General features: G+C 41.9%; 2 protein-coding genes across 3 annotated transcripts in view; one reads left to right on the top strand and one right to left on the bottom strand.

The window, feature by feature from the left end:
• Window positions 1-143: 143 nt before the first annotated feature.
• LOC113593204 (guanine nucleotide-binding protein G(I)/G(S)/G(O) subunit gamma-3-like) lies at window positions 144-916 on the bottom strand. The gene has a single exon (XM_053204041.1). The coding sequence runs from the start codon at window positions 692-694 to the stop codon at window positions 467-469; it is 228 nt and encodes a 75-aa protein (XP_053060016.1). The 5' UTR covers window positions 695-916; the 3' UTR covers window positions 144-466.
• A 1,852-nt stretch (window positions 917-2,768) lies between these two features.
• The window catches only part of UBE4A (ubiquitination factor E4A), a 35,639-nt gene continuing 21,039 nt past the window's right edge, over window positions 2,769-17,368 (top strand). Inside the window, exons 1-8 of one of the 2 annotated variants that reach the window (XM_015062191.3) lie at window positions 2,769-2,925; window positions 7,837-7,998; window positions 12,397-12,570; window positions 13,421-13,533; window positions 14,852-15,004; window positions 16,221-16,380; window positions 16,614-16,816; window positions 17,019-17,210. In XM_015062191.3, coding sequence (XP_014917677.1) covers window positions 7,878-7,998; window positions 12,397-12,570; window positions 13,421-13,533; window positions 14,852-15,004; window positions 16,221-16,380; window positions 16,614-16,816; window positions 17,019-17,210 — 1,116 coding nt within the window. In that variant the 5' untranslated portion in view covers window positions 2,769-2,925; window positions 7,837-7,877. Of the gene's footprint in view, window positions 2,926-7,836; window positions 7,999-10,650; window positions 10,812-12,396; window positions 12,571-13,420; window positions 13,534-14,851; window positions 15,005-16,220; window positions 16,381-16,613; window positions 16,817-17,018; window positions 17,211-17,368 lie in introns of those variants that run through there. The other variant, XM_027036630.2, reaches the window with a different exon arrangement.

The following is a 17,368-nucleotide window of genomic DNA, read 5'->3' as shown; positions in this document are numbered from 1 at the left end:
ATTTTACAAATATCTGCATATAATGTAGAATTCATTGGTCTTTTATGGCTTCTAGGTTGTTTCCTTTTTTTTTTTTTTTTGAGAGTCTGGATGACTTTATTCTTTAAATGGTTTTACCCTTCTCATAGCTCCAGGTGAGACTGAGAGCACTGACCCGGGCTATCCCTCTCTCCATTGTCTGACCAGTCACAGAGAGAAGCCAGCAGGATGCTGGCAGAGTCTGACGGCCCTTCTGGGGATGGAGCTAAAGGGGCCTCCCCCAGTCAGGGGGTACTTGAGCTCAGCTGCAGTGGGCGACAAAATGGGGTCGACAGATAGGTGACAGAGAGCTTCAGAATACCTCACAGGGTTGGACAAGGGCTAGGGATGGGACGCAGGGACCCTCAGGGGCTCACGACAGTTACTGACCTAAGGAAGGGCCTAGGAGAGGGAAAGGTGAAGAGCTTGTGGGGAGGGACAGAGCAATTCAAAGGAGGGCACAGAAGAACTTCTTCTCCCAGAAGAGGTTCTCCAAAGTGGGCACAGGGGTGATGAGGGGATCCTCGCAGGAGTGGGCATCACAGTAAGCCATCAAGTCTGCTGCTGCCTTGAACACCTTTATCCGGCACAAGGTGGCTTCACTCTTAAGCTGTTCCACCATCTTGCGGGCTTGCTCAGTACTCATTGTGCTGTTCACAGGGGTCTCCGCTTTCATCCTGAGGCCACCGGCAGCGAGGGCCCTGTGGGGTAGTCAGTGGGGTGCACAAAACCTGCCTGAGATGGGTGCCCCACCTTGCAGGAAATTGCACCTGAAAGTATCTACTGCAGCAGCAGAAACAGCTGATACAAAGAAGGCCACTGGGGAGGGTCAGGGCACAGGTCCCTCGAGGGCTGGACCCAGTTCCTGCAGCTCAAGCACTCTAGGCTCTTTCCTATTTAGAAAGGTCTTCCCCATTTTAAGATTATTCTTTTAAGAATTTTTTCCTATGAATTTCACCAGCATTTTTATGGTGTCATTTCATACGTTTAAATCTTTGATCCATCTTGAATTAATTTTAATGCAAAGGCCAAATATATTGACTAACTTTTAAACTGTATAGCTATCCAGTTATTCCAGAACTATTTTTTTTAAGTTTATTTATTTATTTTGAGAGAGACAGATTCAGCATGAGACGGGGAGGGGCAGAGAGAGAGGGAGAATCCCAAGCAGGCTCCTCACTGTCACCGCAGAGCCCAACGAGGGTCTTGAACCTATGAACATGAGATCATGACCTGAGCAGAAACCAAGAAGTGGACCCCTAACTAACTGAGCCACCCAGGTGCCCCCCGGAACTATTTTGTGAATGATCCATCTTGTGCCTATTGATTTTAAGTGGTGTCACCACTCCAATTTCACCAGACAAGTACATTTACAGTGTTGTGCAACCATCACCACTATCCATTTCAAGGACTTTTCATCATCTCAACCCATTAAACAATAATTCCCCATTCTTCCCTTCCCCCCAGCTCCTAATAACCTCTATTCTACTTTTCTATGTCTATGAATTTGTCTATGCTAGGTACCACATATAAATGGAATTACACAATATTTGCCCTTTTGTCTCTGGCTTATTTCATATAACAATGTTTTCAAAGTTTATCCATGTTACAACATGTATTAGAATTTCAGACTTTTTAAGGCTGCATGACAGTCAATTGCAGGTATATACCACATTTTGTTTATTCATTCAATCGTCCCTGGACATTTTGGGTTGTTTCCACCTTTTGGCTAGTATGAATAATTTTGCTACGAACATTGGTGTACAAGTACTTGTTTGAGTCTCTGCCTTCAATTCTTTGAGGTTTATACCCAGAAGTGGAATTTATTGCATCATATGGTAATTCTATGTTTAACTATTTGAAGAACCACCAAAAATTTCCCCAAAGTGCTGCACTGTTTTACATTCCCATCAGCAACGCTCAAGGGTTGCTATTTCTTCTCGACAACAACACATATTTTCCTTTTTTTCTTTTTCTTTTTTTTCCTTTTTTCTTTCTTTCTTTTTATTTATTTATTTATTTATTTATTTATTTATTTATTTATTTTGGTAATAGGCTTCTTCCTAAAGAATGCGAGGTGTTATTTCACTGCAGTTTCAATTTGCATTTCCCTAATTAGCGACATTGAGCATCTTTTCGTGTGCTTATTGGCCATTTGTATATCCTCCTTGGAGAAATGTCGATTCAAGTCCATTGCCCATTTTTGAATCACATTGTGTGGAGTTTTTGTTGTTGAGTTGTATAAGTTCTTTATATACTTCGGATGTGAATCCTTTGTCAGATATATGATTTACAAATATTGTGTTTCATTCTATGAATTGTCTTTTCACTTGCACTCTTGAAAAGTATGCTGCTTTCACAGCCTTTGTGTACCTCAAAGTAACCTTGTAGCATGCATATTGACACTTTACAGCAAGAAAAATAAAATCCAAAGCTACCGTATCTTAGCACACTGCCTGACACCTAATAAGAGCTCAAAATTTTATGTTATTATTATTGTTGTTATTGCTGTTGTTGCCTCATAGATTATTATTATCTATGAAGAGCAACAGAAGCCGCTTCAAAAAGGCACGACACTCGTATTTCACCAAGCTCCAGGCGGCCCCGCGGACACCCCACCTCCCCAATGCTGTCCTTCTCAGCCCCTCCTCCAGCCCGGCCCCGCCCCCCAGGAGCCCAGAGGCACCTCCGCCCCGCCCACCAGGCTGACGCATGCGCCGTCGAGGTATTTGCGCGCCAGTTCCCCGAGCTGGGCGGCACACCCTGTTTCCGGCGCCCGGATGAGATTCCGCAAGGCCTGGCGCCTGGTCGTGATGTAAGCTCCGGTTGTCGTGCTGAGTCGGAAGTGGGAACCCTTCGGCCGCTAAGACTTCTGTCGTGTCGTCGCTGCTGGCCTTTCAGGCTCTGGTAAGAGAGGAAATAGCTTCAGGGGAGGGGGTCGTTGAGTCTGCGATGGGATATTTTTCTCCTAGTTGAATGCCGCTCCGGGCCTCTGCACTTTTGCCTCCAAATTCCTTCTCCTGTGCTTTCCTGACCCTTGACCCTCTCCTTCATGAACTTCGACTCTGTCTGATTTGGGAACCCTTTACAGTGCCCCCAGCTTCTGGCATCTCTCCCCTTCTTTGCCATTCCCTTCCAGGAAAAGGCCAGAATACTGGCCATGCATTATCTTTGACTTCCTTCCTCTGGAATGAGCGCCGAGTGGGTGGGTCTCCTTCCTTGCCGCGAATCTCTCATGGAACCTGGAGGGATGACATGTAAAGCGTAGACAGCAAATAGCCAGATACCAAAGAAGGTAATATTGAGCACGGGACGCAGTAATCAAGCCAGCTGAATACATATGGCAAGATGGTGACATTTCTTCAGCCACCTGATCAGTTCACTACTCAGAACTCTCCTGGCACTCTGCTTGGTTCTCCCTCAGTAAAAGGGTGTAGAAGACACTAATAAGATTGCGTAACCACAGCTCGGGAGCTTATATTTGATGGGTCTTCTCTTTGGGATCAGTTTTTCACTCCCAGAACAAGGATGTGTTTAGTCTCACTGTTTTGGTCTCACATGGGAGTCCTCCTGAGATAAAATGGGACCCAGGAAAGAATGCTGTCGGCTTTTAGATCCTTCTAACTTGCTGAAATGTTGTTAGGATCTCTTGCCACATTATCAGGACCTGAAAGGATTTGGGCGTGGAACATATAACAATGAAAACATTTTAATTCTTTTTTGGTTTAATGTATGTATTAGTCACCAGGACAGAGACCTTACTGAGTATGGTTTAGTAGAGCTTGATTTTGCCAATCCAGTTTTATGAAGTATTCTACATATTTCTGTTTAAAAGCATTACTAAGTCTGATGTTAAAACATTTGTGTGCTCACCTTTTTAAGAGCTGACATTGATCCTTAGGGATTAGCAGTACGGTTCATAAACAAAAGATTGAATGGAGGTGGGGATGAAAGGATTTTTGTAGGACTGGAAATAAGTAGCTATTATAGATGTAGACCCTTGCAGGGAGTATTATCTGAGTGAATTGTGTTTTTAAGTAGGAAATATTAAAAAGGAATCAAATCCGGGGCACCTGGGTGGCTCAGTCAGTTGAGCGTCCGACTGCTGCTCAGGTCATGATCTCAGTTCGTGGGTTCAGGCCCCACCTTGGGTTCTGTGCTGACAGCTCAGAGTCTGGAGCCTGCTTTGGATTCTGTGTCTTCCTCTCTGTCTGCCCCTGCCCTGCTTGTGTTCTCTCTGTCTCAAAAATAAATAAATAAACATTAAAAAAAAAAGGAATCAAATCCAAAAGCTCTTAAGGGTTGGTGGTGCCACCACCAACAGGATGGTGCTGTATCTCTGTATGGCAGTTGAAAACAGAAGATTATAAATAATCCGTGCCATTGAATATTAAAACAAAATATCAGGGTTCCATTTTATCAGATCTTTTGGAGTGGGTGATATCTAGGTGCTATTAACATTTACGAGACCATTGATCATCTCCACAAAGACTCCCATCAAGTGATCATTCCTCCCTTTTCCTATGAAACTTTTCTGTAAGTGGTTACACAGTATTTGCCATTTGACTACGACAGTAGCTTGTGCACAGAGTTGAAGTTCATATGAAAAAGATGAACTTAGTGAGGACAGGCAAAAGCTTTTGTTCTTCAAAAAGACACATAGCGGAGATGACAAGAGATTTATTTCCGTCTGTACCCTACACATGCTGAGATACCAAAGAGCCACAAGTGTCTGGCCCGGAAGTTTGAGCTGCTACTGTGACCCAAGACACATAGCAAAGCCCTTGTAGGATCATGGGTGCTGCTATTGATTACAAGGTCAGGAGTAATTACATGTAAGGTTAAATCATTTAATAAATATGTATGTGGGATTTTGTGATGGTGATATATAATGCCAGACACGGAAGAAAAACTAATCAGACATGAAAATGTACTCAAATTGCTTCCTGTCTAGCAGGGTAGAAGATTTGCATTAGGAATACAGCATAGAAAGTTATAAATCCTATTAATATAGATAAAATGTAATGGGAAGCTAGCTTCTTTTTATAATATGACAGTATAGTATTGAGAAAGGAGGAAATAATGCCATTTATTATCATAAACCCTGTTCATTTGTCTTGATAGTCTTAGGATCCTATCTTTTCATATGTTCTGTATTCCTAGCTTTCAACTTCCTTTCTACAAACATGGTGCAGATGATGCATCATCTCCTTTGTATTAAACTAAACTCTTCTCAATTGTGGGGGTTTTCTTTAATAAGATCCTATTTTTAAGTAATCTCTATACCCAATGTGGGGCTCAAACTTAGAACCCTGAGATCAGGAGTTGCATTCTCTACTGACGGAGCCAGCCTGGCGCTCCTCAGTTGTGTGTTTAAAAACCCCTTGGAGGGGCGCCTGGGTGGTTCAGTCGGTTAAGCGTCCAACTTCGGCTCAGGTCATGATCTCACAGCTCGTGAGTTCGAGCCCACTTCGGGCTCTGTGCTGACAGCTCAGAGCCTGGAGCCTGCTTCGGATTCTGTGCCTCCCTCTCCCTCTGCCCCTCCCAGCTCACGTTCTGTATGTCTCTCTCTCTCTCTCTCTCTCTCTCTCTCTCAAAAATAAACAGTAAAAAAAATTTTTTTAAACCCCTTTGAATTGGCTTTTATATATATTAGTGTATGTATGTATATTATATATACATATTACACATATGTATATATTTGTATATATATTTTTTAAACCCCTTTGAATTGGTTTTTATATATATTTGTATATATATGTATGTTATATATACATATTACACATGTAATATTATATATTACATATTATATATTATATATTTACACACACACACACTGAAAGACTTTCCCTTTCCATCTCTCAACTCTTTTCCTATAGGTTACTTAGTTTTGGGCTAAGGCTTTTCTAGATGATGGAAAGATCACAATTCCAGGATTATATCATACCCCCTAACAATCCAAGCAGGAAAAAAGAGTTCCTTTTTCTGTACATTTCAGCCAAAGGCCTAAAGCTGGATGTTCATTGATTCTGATAGGCCTTGTTAGGGTCTTGTGCCCACCCCTCAGTCACTTTGGCCAGAATACGCTGTACTCTTTTTGGCCAGGCCAGATTCATATGCCCATACCTAAAGCTAATGTGTGAGACCATCTTCTGAACACATGGGCTGGGAATGGGATGGATCCCCAAAGGAAGAATGTGGGGTGTCACGTTGAAAAAAGAGGATGATGTTTTGAAGACAGAAAATAACAAGAGGTCATTACACTTTTTGCATTCCTCTGGACTTTAGGGTACCTTAGGATAGAGGCAGAGTGGCGGTCAGCTAACAATAGACAATCAATGTCTTAACTTGAATTAGGGGTAACAGTTAAGCCTATGCAGTGGTTAAATGAGGGGAAAGTCCTCTCAAGGATTGTTGTGAATTCTAGCACTAAATGTGCTATCTTTAATTTTGATTGTTAAGCTTAACTAAACTATACGTAACAAAAAATAAAATACATAGAGCAACATCTAACAGTTCAGTTCCTGGAGCTGAGAGAGGAGAACCATGCTGAGAGGAGTCTAGACTGCATGCCTAAGTCATTACAGATAATTAGCCATTAGCTCTTATGTAGAAAACAGGACAGAGGAGCGTGAAGCAGCTGGCGGAGATGGCGCAGGATTGTCAAGTGTTAAAATCTCTCTTCCACCCAATAATAAGGGAACTTTTCCAACTCACATTGGCTTTTGTTAATATGATTCTATAAGGAGTCTTACGTCAGTAGATTAAAGATAGGCCAGTTTTTTTTCTCCTTCTTTCATACCCCATCCCCACTCCTTTTGAGGCCTCTGTCCTCTTAGCAGTCAACATCCTTGTGGGCAGAATAGTCCTACCCTTTGTCTCTTCCCACCCTTTTCAGGGTCGTGTTTCTATGCCGTGGCCTTAAAATTTCAGAAAGGGGAGAAAGCCTTTCAGGGTGCTCTGCTCCTCCCACTGTGCCACTGAGTCCCCTTGGCGCTTGAATGAGGACCTGTAGTCAGAAGGGTGCAAATGCAGGCTCAGTCAGCTCCACTAAATACTTTCCAGGTATATATCTATTTCCTGTTACACATTAGGGACATGTGTGTGTCTGCGGGAGTATGAAAAAATCAGATCGTGAAAGTTAAATATAGAAATAAGCAAAGACCATTTCGTTTTTAGTGGAAGAAATATCAATTGTTGTAAGCCTAGGAGTAGAGATAAATTGCCTAATGCATACTGAAAACCCACAGCACGCTACTGATCAGGTTCCTGTCCTGGTTTGCCCTTCCATCTCCAGTGAAGGCTTGCTGTTTGTTTATTTGTAGCTGAGGAATTCCCGCTTCCAGCTCTAAGTCCTAGAAGCCTGAGCGAGCGCCATCTTACGTTCATGGTGAATGGGAACTCATTGGCTGGCCTAGAGATTTATGGGAAATGTGTAGCTATTGTCATATTATTTTTCACTCAGTGCCGCGTCACAATGAGTAGATGGGTTCCCCCGTTGACTTTAGTAATTCTTTCTACTTAACCTATTCTTTAAAGGCAAATAGAAATATGTCAACAGATAAATGTATTCCAGCTGAACATTTTTATTTTTAAAGCTTTCTGGTTTTAGCTGCCCCCAAATCAGGCCAACTTGTCCAGTCGGTGGCTTTGTAACCATTTTGCTAAAAACACCTTGCACCTTAGAACAGGAATGGAAAAGTGTCACCCAAAGCCTTTTAAACGTATTGTATTCGAGACGCGGGGAGAGACCTGACTGTGGCTATGTTACAGCTGTCCTGCCTGCCCCTCTGTGTCTGATACCTGTCCTCTCTGCAGCCCCTCCCCCTAGGTCTGGATGGAGGATACTTTAAAGTGAAATGACAGACCAGGAGAATAACAACAACATCTCAAGTAACCCCTTTGCTGCTCTTTTTGGCTCCCTGGCTGATGCCAAGCAGTTTGCAGCAATCCAAAAAGAGCAGCTGAAGCAGCAATCTGGTAAGTAGAGGGGCCAATAGCAGCAGATGAGATGACCTAGAATGGGGTCTTCCCGGATGAAGTCTTCTTTGGGTCCGTAATTGCAATTGGAATTGAGGTTTGGGGCAGAAGTCATTTTTTGTTTGTTTAGGGCATAAATTGGGGGTGGGGGGTGTTCATTTTTGTTATCTTTTGTTTTTGGGTCCTATCCTCCCCCTGCATGAAAAGAGACCAGTTAACAGGGGGTTCCGTAGTAACAGACGCCAGTCGTGATTCCAAAGCTGTCAAGTTGTTTCTTTTAAAAATCACCTAGTAAAAGATATTTAAAGAAATCTTTTTAACATAGGAAGCTGAGGTTGTAGGCATAGGTGTGGAAAGCACACTATATGCAGCTATAGAAAGCAGATGTGTAAAAGGAAGAATATTCTAAAAGCTTTTTGGCTTTTTGGTAGACAAATAAATGAAAGTTGTTCTTAAGCTCAATGCTTCAGAGTCCATCCCAAACAAAATACCTCTCCCATTTTGTAGAATGGCCACTTTCATAGCGTACTGCTATTAGAACAGATTTCTAAGAAAACCTGCGTGTGAAAATAATACTAATACTAATACTAATACTAATACTAATAATAATAATAATAATATCTCACTAATCAGAAAAATGGTGTTCCTCATCTCGGACCAAAATTAAGGTTAAAGCTAGCTTCCTCCTATGAGAAGACATATAGCCAAGAAGAATTGGGATGATATTTCTCAAAATTATTAGTCTTCTGAGGATATTCACAGTCTTTCAAGCCAAGTCGCTGTCCTTCTCTCTCCAAAAAGAATAATAGTTTTGTTTGGAAAGGAGAAATGTTTGTCTTTTCCCTTTATTTTATTTCAAAAGTGTTCATATGCATAGCTGACTTGTGGCCTTGCGCTCCAATCAGGACTGAATTAAAGGGAGGTAAGGGCAAGACGGATGAGTAGTAGACAGGGTGATGGATGAAGCTAGGGAGAAATCCATGTAACGCTGACTTTCTAACATGATAGAAGGAGGCAGCTCTGTGTCTCAGTCTCTGAAATCTCTTGCTGATGCCAGGATATAGGAGGAGAAAGCTTGAATTAGGAGACTGCAGGAGACAAAGGGCAGGTGAGGAATAGGAAAAATAAGGAAATGGGAAAATATGATTTATGAGTGTGTGGTTGAGGGGAATTCTGCTACATAGGTTCTTAGCTCCTGTCGCACTCGGGGTTCAGAGGAGAACTTAGCCATATAGGAGAGCAACAGAATGTTTGTCCTTCTGGCTGGCGGCAGACATCCCAACTGGCTGGAATTGGGAGGGTTGCAGGCACCAGCAGTGGGGACAGATCAGGCACATGCCCTTCTGTTACTGTTTTGGCTCCTCCTCATCTTCGTTTGTTTATACTGAGTTTGCCATCAGATCTAACCTGTTTTCCGCCACCACCTAGTGCTGTGCCAGAACCTTTGACCTCCTACGTTGAGCCTCACGTTGGCGAAACTCACCACCCGAAGCAACTCTTACATTCTGAGAATTTTGCCTGGACTTTCAGAATAATCACTGTGTCAGCAGAGAAAAACAGATGCGGGCTCGTGTGGCTTTTACTTATTTTTTTTTTTTTCGCGTGGCTTTCAGCGAGCGGCACCACCCTGCTTCTCCTTCGGCAGGAGTTCCTTTCTGAGGGGCACTCATTCAGGCTGCTTTAGAAAAATGTAAAGAGATCCAGTCAATAAGAAAATAGTGACAAATCAGAGGGGGAAAAAAAGATTTGAACAAGCAATTTATATACAATAATCGAATGATTTAAAGAATCCAGTCTTGGGGCGCCAGGGTGGCTCAGTCGGTTAAGCATCCAACTCCTGGTTTCAGCTCAGGTCATGATCTCACAGTTTGTGAGTTCAAGCCTTAAGCTGGGCTCCAAGCTGAGAGTACAGAGCCTGCTTGGGATTCTTTCTGTCCCCCCCCTCCCCCCCAGCTTGTGCTTTCTCTCTCTCTCTCTCTCTCTCTCTCTCTCAAAATAAGTAAATAAACTTAAAAAAAAATCCAGTCTCACTAATAATTAGAATACTACCCATTAAAAAAACAATTAGGTTAGGGGCACCTGAGTGGCTCAGTCGGTTGAGTGTCCAACCTTTGATTTCAGCTCGGGTCATGATCTTAATGGTTCGTGAGTTCGAGCCCCATGTCGGGCTCTGCACTGACAGCACAGAGCCTCCTTGAGATTCTCTGTCTTCCTCTCTCTCTGCCCTTCTGCTTGCTCTCTCTCTCTCTCTCTCTCTCTCTTCAAAATGAGTAAACTTAAAAAAAATAATATTTAGGTTTTTACCTATGAAATTTGTGAAGTTTTTTTTTTTTTTTTTTTTTTTAATGTTTATTTTTCAGAGAAAGCAGTGGAGGGGCGAAGGGTGGGGAGACAGAGGATCTGAGGCAGGCTGTTTGCTGACAGCAGTGAGCCCAATGCAGGGCTTAAACTCATGAACCATGAGATCATGAGATCATGACCTGAGCCAAAGTCGGACCCTCAGCTGACTGAGCCACCCAGGCGCCCCTGAAATTTGTGATGGGCTTGTAAATGAGAGCAACCTTTCTGAGAATAATTTGGTAGTATATGTTAACTTTTAAATGTGCAAGCTCTTTAACTCAGCAATTCTGCTTCTACAAATTTACCTTACAGAAATACTCAGACAGGTGTACAAAAAGAGTACTATTCGGTGCAGTAGTGTTTGAAATCATGAAAAGTTGGAAACAGCCCAAATGTTCATCACTTGAGAAGTAGCTACACAAATCAGAGTGTGTGCGTACAATGCAATACAGTGAACTATTGCAAAGAATGAGGTAGGCCTATAAATGACCTAACAGAGAAAGGTGTTGGTGCTGATTGTTTAAAAAGCAAGCTGAAAAGCAGTGTATATAGTATGATACCCCTTCCTCTTTTGTAACTGAAAATCCTAGCAATAAACATTAGCATCTCAGAATAGAAAAAAATATCTGGAATGCTTTGCTATTAATAGATTATTAAAACATATGTGTTCTCTTAAAATCAGGAAAAAGCATGTCTTTGAAATAATTAAAGGCATGTTGATGTATTAGGTAAATCTTCGTTCACTAGGATTCTGTAGGGAACATAGTTGCCATTTTTCCTAATAGGGAGTGCAATCAATTAATGAATAGAAAGAATAAAACTTTTGATGTGTAAAATGTGGCAGGATTTCAGCCAGGGATTTCAGAATCCTATACTTGAGACGTTGCCTGATGCAGCTCAGTAGCTAAAAACACACAAATAATCCAATTAAAAAATGGGCAGAAGGTCTGTACAGACATTTTCCCAAGGAAGACATGCAGATGACCAACAAGTACATGAAAAGGTGCTCAGCATTACTCATCGTCAAAGAAATGCAAATCAAAACCACAGGGAGGTATCACCTCACACCTGTTAGAATGGCTGTAATCAAAAAACAAAAAATAACAAGTTGGTGAGGATGTGGAGGACAGGGAACCCTTGTGCGCTGTCGGTGGGAATGTAAATTGGTGCAGCCACTATGGAAAAACAGTATAGAGGTTCCTCAAAAAATTAAAAATAGAACTACCATATGATCCAGCAACTCCACTTCTGGAGATTTCTCCAAAGGAAATGAAAACACTAACTTAAAAAGATACATGCACCCCCATGTTCATTGCAGCATTGCTTACAATGGCCAAGACATGGAAATATCCTGTGTCCATTGACGAATGTGTGGATAAAGAAGATATGATACACACATACACACACACACACACACACACACACACACACGTTTGTTGCCACTTGCAACAACATGGACAAACCTTGAGGGCATTGTGTAAAGTGAAATAAGTCAGACGGTAAAAGACAAATACAAACAAACAGATGTTCTCAGTTATATGTGAAATCTAAAAAAAGGAGAGAAAGCTCTCAGATAAACAGATTGGTGGTTGCCCACGGTGGGTACGGGGGATCAAAAGGTACAAACATCAGTTAGAAATAAATAAGTCCTGGGGGTGTAATGAACAGCATGGTGACTGTGGCTCCTAATACTGTATTGCATATTTGCAAGTTACTAAGAGAGTACATCTTAAAGGTTCTTGACACAAGAGAAAATAGTTTTTTTAATTATATGGTGACAGATGTTAACTAGACTTACTGTGGTGATCATTTAGCGATATATACATACATCAAATCATTATGTTGTGTGCCTGAAACTAATATAATGTTGCATGTTATTTCTATCTCAAGTTTTTAAAAAAGATGGTGCCTGACTTGAGATGTTTACTAATTAGATGATTAACTTGTTTCACATCCGAAATTGTCTTCCTCTTGGTTACTTTTATCATTTTTGATAGGATACTTGGTTCCCTCCTACGGAGAGGAGTTTAACTGTTAATGGCTTACATTTTCTGGCAGATGAACTCCCAGCTACCCCAGATGACTCGGATAATAGTGTGTCAGAAAGCCTGGATGAATTTGATTACTCTGTGGCTGAGATTAGCCGCTCATTCCGTTCACAGCAGGAAATATGTGAGCAACTCAACATCAATCACATGATCCAAAGGATCTTCCTCATTACTCTGGACAACAGTGAGTTACAGGGGCACCTGGGTGGCTCAGTTGGTTAAATGTCCAACTCTTGATTTCAGCTCATGTCACGATCTCCTGGCTGTGAGATGGAGACCCCTGTCGCGCCCCCCACCCCACCCCATGCCACATACACACACACACACACACACACACACACACACGCTGGGCATGGAGCCTGCTTAAGATTCTCTCTCCCTCTGCCCCTCCCCCGTGCACACATGCTCTCTCAAAAGACAAACAAACAAACAGTGGATTACAGACTTGCAGCCAGTTTTCATAACTCTGCCCTTCCTGCTTGGGCTGGCAACTTGCTCTTAGAAATCTATTGTATCTGGTGTTTAAACAAATCCGCTATACTCCCTGGAACACAAGATTGATATTTCAGTGAAGCTTCTGATGTGACCTAAAAATAGTATTTAGACACAGGTGCAGCTTTCATTATCCTTTTGGTACTGACTGGGCCATGTAGCTTCTTGTCTTCACTACCTTGAAAGGGAAGTGGGAATGGCAGCCAAACCCTTTTTCTTTTCCGAGGTGACCTAAACATTTAGATGGAAACCTCAAGAGGTGTCGATGTTTTCCTTCTGTGTCCTCTCTATAGTTAAACCCCAAGATTGGTGCCAGTGTCTGGGATATATTCTTTAAATGTCATGATGTTAGGTTTATAACCGAGCCCATGCTTTTGGACTCTTTAAAAAGATTTAAATCTTTAGCTACTATTTTGTGTGTCAAGATTATTCTGATATTACTGGAGCTATACTTGGAGTTGAAAAGAAATGCTGTCAAAATCAGCTGTCCGTATAAGACAGAAGCGTTATCCTTAACCTACCAGATTAAAACCATTTCCCAGGTGATCCAAGCTTGAAAAGTGGGAATGGCATCCCCAGCCGTTGTGTGTATTTGGAAGAAATGGCGGTAGACCTGGAAGATCAAGACTGGCTTGATATGAACAATGTTGAGCAGGTACCATTCTTACTTTTTTTTCTTATGCCTTCAGCAAAAATTGGCCACTTTTCTGCAACCATGACTTTGCTTAGCTCCATCTCTTAACGTTGTTTGTGGTGTGCCTCTTTTGGAATCTTCTCATTTACCAGGGCCACATATCCAGATATACCCTTTCTTTAAGGCCCAGTTAAAATGCCATCTTATTTATGAAGCCTTGCCAAGTAGGAGTTGTTATTCTCTCTTCTGAATTCCTGGAGTAATCTATCTATGCCTCTCTGATGGGAATTGTCACCTTCTGTCACATGTAGTGGCTTTTTTATGTACCTGTCTTATCTCCCCTATCAGATCTTTAACTTCTCGAGGGCAGGGCCCATGCCTTTCTTCTTCATATCGTTTGCAAAATCAAACAGTGTGTTTTGCCTTATAAGTGCCTAATGAACATTAAAGGAATAAGAGTTTGCTAGGGAAGACACTCCACAACTTGTAGTTTAACTTTCTGTGTTTAAATTATCTTTATGTAAGTCTGAATGAGGCCAGCAATCACACAGAGAAGTAGATTTCGTATATAAGTTGAATCGCTAATTCTCCACACCATTCGACAAATCTGTTTTCGTGCTTACTCTGTGCCAGGCTTATACTAGACAGACACTTGAACTCTGTTTAGGATAACTGTAAGGTTGCTCCTTGAACAACATGGGAGTTAGGGGCAGTTGAAAATTTGCATGTAACTCATGACTCCAAAAACTTAACTAGAAGCCTACTGTTGACCAGAAGCCTCACCGATAACAAACAAAGTCAGCTAGGGAAAAGAAAATATTACAAAGAAAATCATAAGCAAGAGAAAAAAATACATTTATGATAGCATTCTGTATTTATCAAAAAAAATCCACGTCAAACCCATATTGTTCAAAGATCAACGGCATAGAGGTGCTAGGTGGCTCAGTCGGTTGAGCATCTGACTTCAGCTCAGGTCACAATCTCACGGTTGGTGGGATCGAGCCCCGCGTTAGGCTCTGCGCTGACAGCTCAGAGCCTGGAGCCTGCTTCAGGTTCTGTGTCTCCCTCTATCTCTGCCCCTCCCCCACTCACACTCTGTCTCCATCTCTTAAAAATAAATGTTAAAAAAAATTTTTTTTTAAAACAAAGATCAATAGCATATACAGTTATATTTACATATATAATACTTTCTAAAGTAGTAAGTGGGGTCCTTTATTCCCCCTTCACTCTACATCCTGTGATTCTCACAATAACCTGTGTCCAGATTACCTTTTCATATTGATGTTTTAAGATGAATTCTGCAGTTGCTTAGTGTTTTGTTTATATGTTTTTTTTAAAGGCTGTCTTCGCTCGCTTATTACTTCAGGATCCAGGCAACCACTTGATTAACATGACTTCTTCTACAACATTGAATCTCTCTGCTGATCGAGATGCAGGGGAGAGGCACATTTTTTGTTACCTTTATTCCTGCTTCCAAAGAGCTAAGGAAGAGGTAAAGGAATACTCGCTATTGAGAACTGTGTGGTCATCTTGGGTTTGACTTCAATATGTAAGCCAGAGAGTTGGATCACTGGCTTTTTATGTCAGTTTATATACATCATATTATATCTGGAACTAGATATTACAGGCACTATTTGATGTCTAAAACTTTAGTCTCTCCTTTCTGTGGCTTGGGGTCTACTCCTTTCCCTAATTAACCAGTATCCCCTGTTCTCTTTACAAACCTCTTAAAAAATCATACTGTTGGGAGCACCTGGGTGGTTCAGTTGGTTAAGTGTCTGACTTCAGTTCAGGTCATGATCTCACAGTCCGTGAGGTCATCCCCCATGTTGGGCTCTATGCTGACAGCTGAGAGCCTGGACCCTGCTTCAGATTCTTGTGTCTCCCTCTTTCCCTCTCTCTCTCTGTCTCCCCCTCTGCCCCTTCCCCACTCATACTCTCTCTCTCAAAAATAAAACATTAAAAAAAATCACATCCTTGAAGCACATAGGTGGCTCATTCAGTTGAATGACTGACTCTTGATTTCAGCTCAGGTCATGATCTCACAGTCGTGGGATCAAGCCTCGCATTGGGCTCTGTACTGGGTGTGGATCCTGCTTGGGATTCTCTCTCTCCATCTCCCCCTGCCCCCTACCCCACTCATGCTTTCTCTCTGTCTCTCTCAAAATAAATAAACCTAAAATTTTTAAAAAGCATGCCTTTAGGGGCACCTGGGTGGCTCAGTCAGTTAAGCGTCCGACTTCAGCTTAGGTCATGATCTCACGGTTCGTGGGTTCAAGCCCCACGTCGGGCTCTGTGCTGACAGCTCAGAGCCTGGATCTTGCTTTGGATTCTGTGTCTCCCTCTCTCTCTGCCCTTCCTCATCCACGTTCTGTCTGCGTCTCTTAAGAATGAATAAACGTTTAAAAATTTCAAAAAAAAAAAGCATACCTTTAGAAAAGGTCTGGGGGAAAATAAAAGGTCTAATACATTCATTTCCACCAAGGTATAAATAATAGAGTAGTCTAAGCTTGGTCACTTGTAGGATTAGAATCCTAGCAGGTAGGTGATTCCTTAAACCAAAGGATGAACTCTGCTGAATTTTCAGGCATCCACGGGACAGCAGTATTGTTTGGGAATACATTGTCTTTTTCATTCTATTTGTTGTGTCCTCCTTTGTTCAAGTCATAGAGCAAGACTCTCCCCTCTCTTCTTCATTCTATTTCCAGATTACCAAAGTTCCGGAGAACCTGCTCCCCTTTGCAGTACAGTGCAGGAACCTCACTGTGTCCAACACCCGAACAGTTCTCCTCACCCCAGAGATCTATGTTGACCAAAACATCCATGAGCAACTGGTAGATTTGATGTTGGAAGCCATCCAAGGAGCCCGTGAGTACATAAGCAAGATTTGTGCATTTCTGCATTCTGACTTCACAATTTAAAATTCCTCTCATGGCTTTAGAAAGCCTCAGAGCCACTACGGTGCCAGAAGAGAGCTCATAAGTTGACCTTTGGGGTTCAATACCAGTGGAATTATCAGAAGTATGAGAAAAGTAGAGATCCATTGTGTAAAAGCATGTAAAAATTGCTGTGCACTTCTTCTCTCATTTGTCATCTGTTAGATTTTGAAGATGTAACTGAGTTTCTGGAAGAGGTCATTGAAGCCTTGATATTGGATGAGGAAGTTCGAACATTTCCAGAAGTCATGATTCCAGTGTTTGATATTTTATTGAGCCGAATAAAAGACCTAGAACTCTGCCAGATCCTGTTTTATGCATATCTGGATATTCTTCTCTATTTCACTAGGCAGAAAGATATGGCAAAGGTAAGTCTGAAAAGTGGTATGTATTCATTTGAGCTGGACGTTTACTACTTTATGCATCCCTATCGTGAGGGCATTCAAATATTCCCTATCAAATAAAAGAAAGATACACTGGCCGTTGTATAGACTTAACTCTTTGAGACCCTCTCATCTCACCACCTTTATCTCCTCATACAGATGAATAAGGACTTGTTTTCTTTTATAGGTTTTTGTTGAATACATTCAGCCCAAGGACCCTAGCAATGGGCAGATGTACCAGAAGACCTTGCTGGGAGTAATCCTCAATGTCTCCTGCTTACTAAAGACTCCGGGTGTAGTAGAAAATCATGGCTACTTCCTGAATCCATCTCGTTCCAGTCCCCAGGAGATCAAAGTGCAAGAGGCCAACATCCATCAGGTGGAACTGTTTACCACTGTATCCCAGTGCCCTGATCTTAGATTAAGTCGAGTTTCCTCGGGAAGCAGATGCAGATAAGGCTGCTTGAGCCTCTTTGGGAAAGCAGATTGATCTGCTTGGCTTTCTACTGTAATCATGTAAAGAAACTGTCCTCTTTT

The sequence above is a fragment of the Acinonyx jubatus genome, chromosome D1 (genome assembly GCF_027475565.1).
Source record: "Acinonyx jubatus isolate Ajub_Pintada_27869175 chromosome D1, VMU_Ajub_asm_v1.0, whole genome shotgun sequence".
Classification (NCBI taxonomy): domain Eukaryota; kingdom Metazoa; phylum Chordata; class Mammalia; order Carnivora; family Felidae; genus Acinonyx; species Acinonyx jubatus.
The sequence above is the reverse complement of the archived record's forward strand: the minus strand, read 5'-3'. Positions and strand labels throughout refer to the sequence as shown.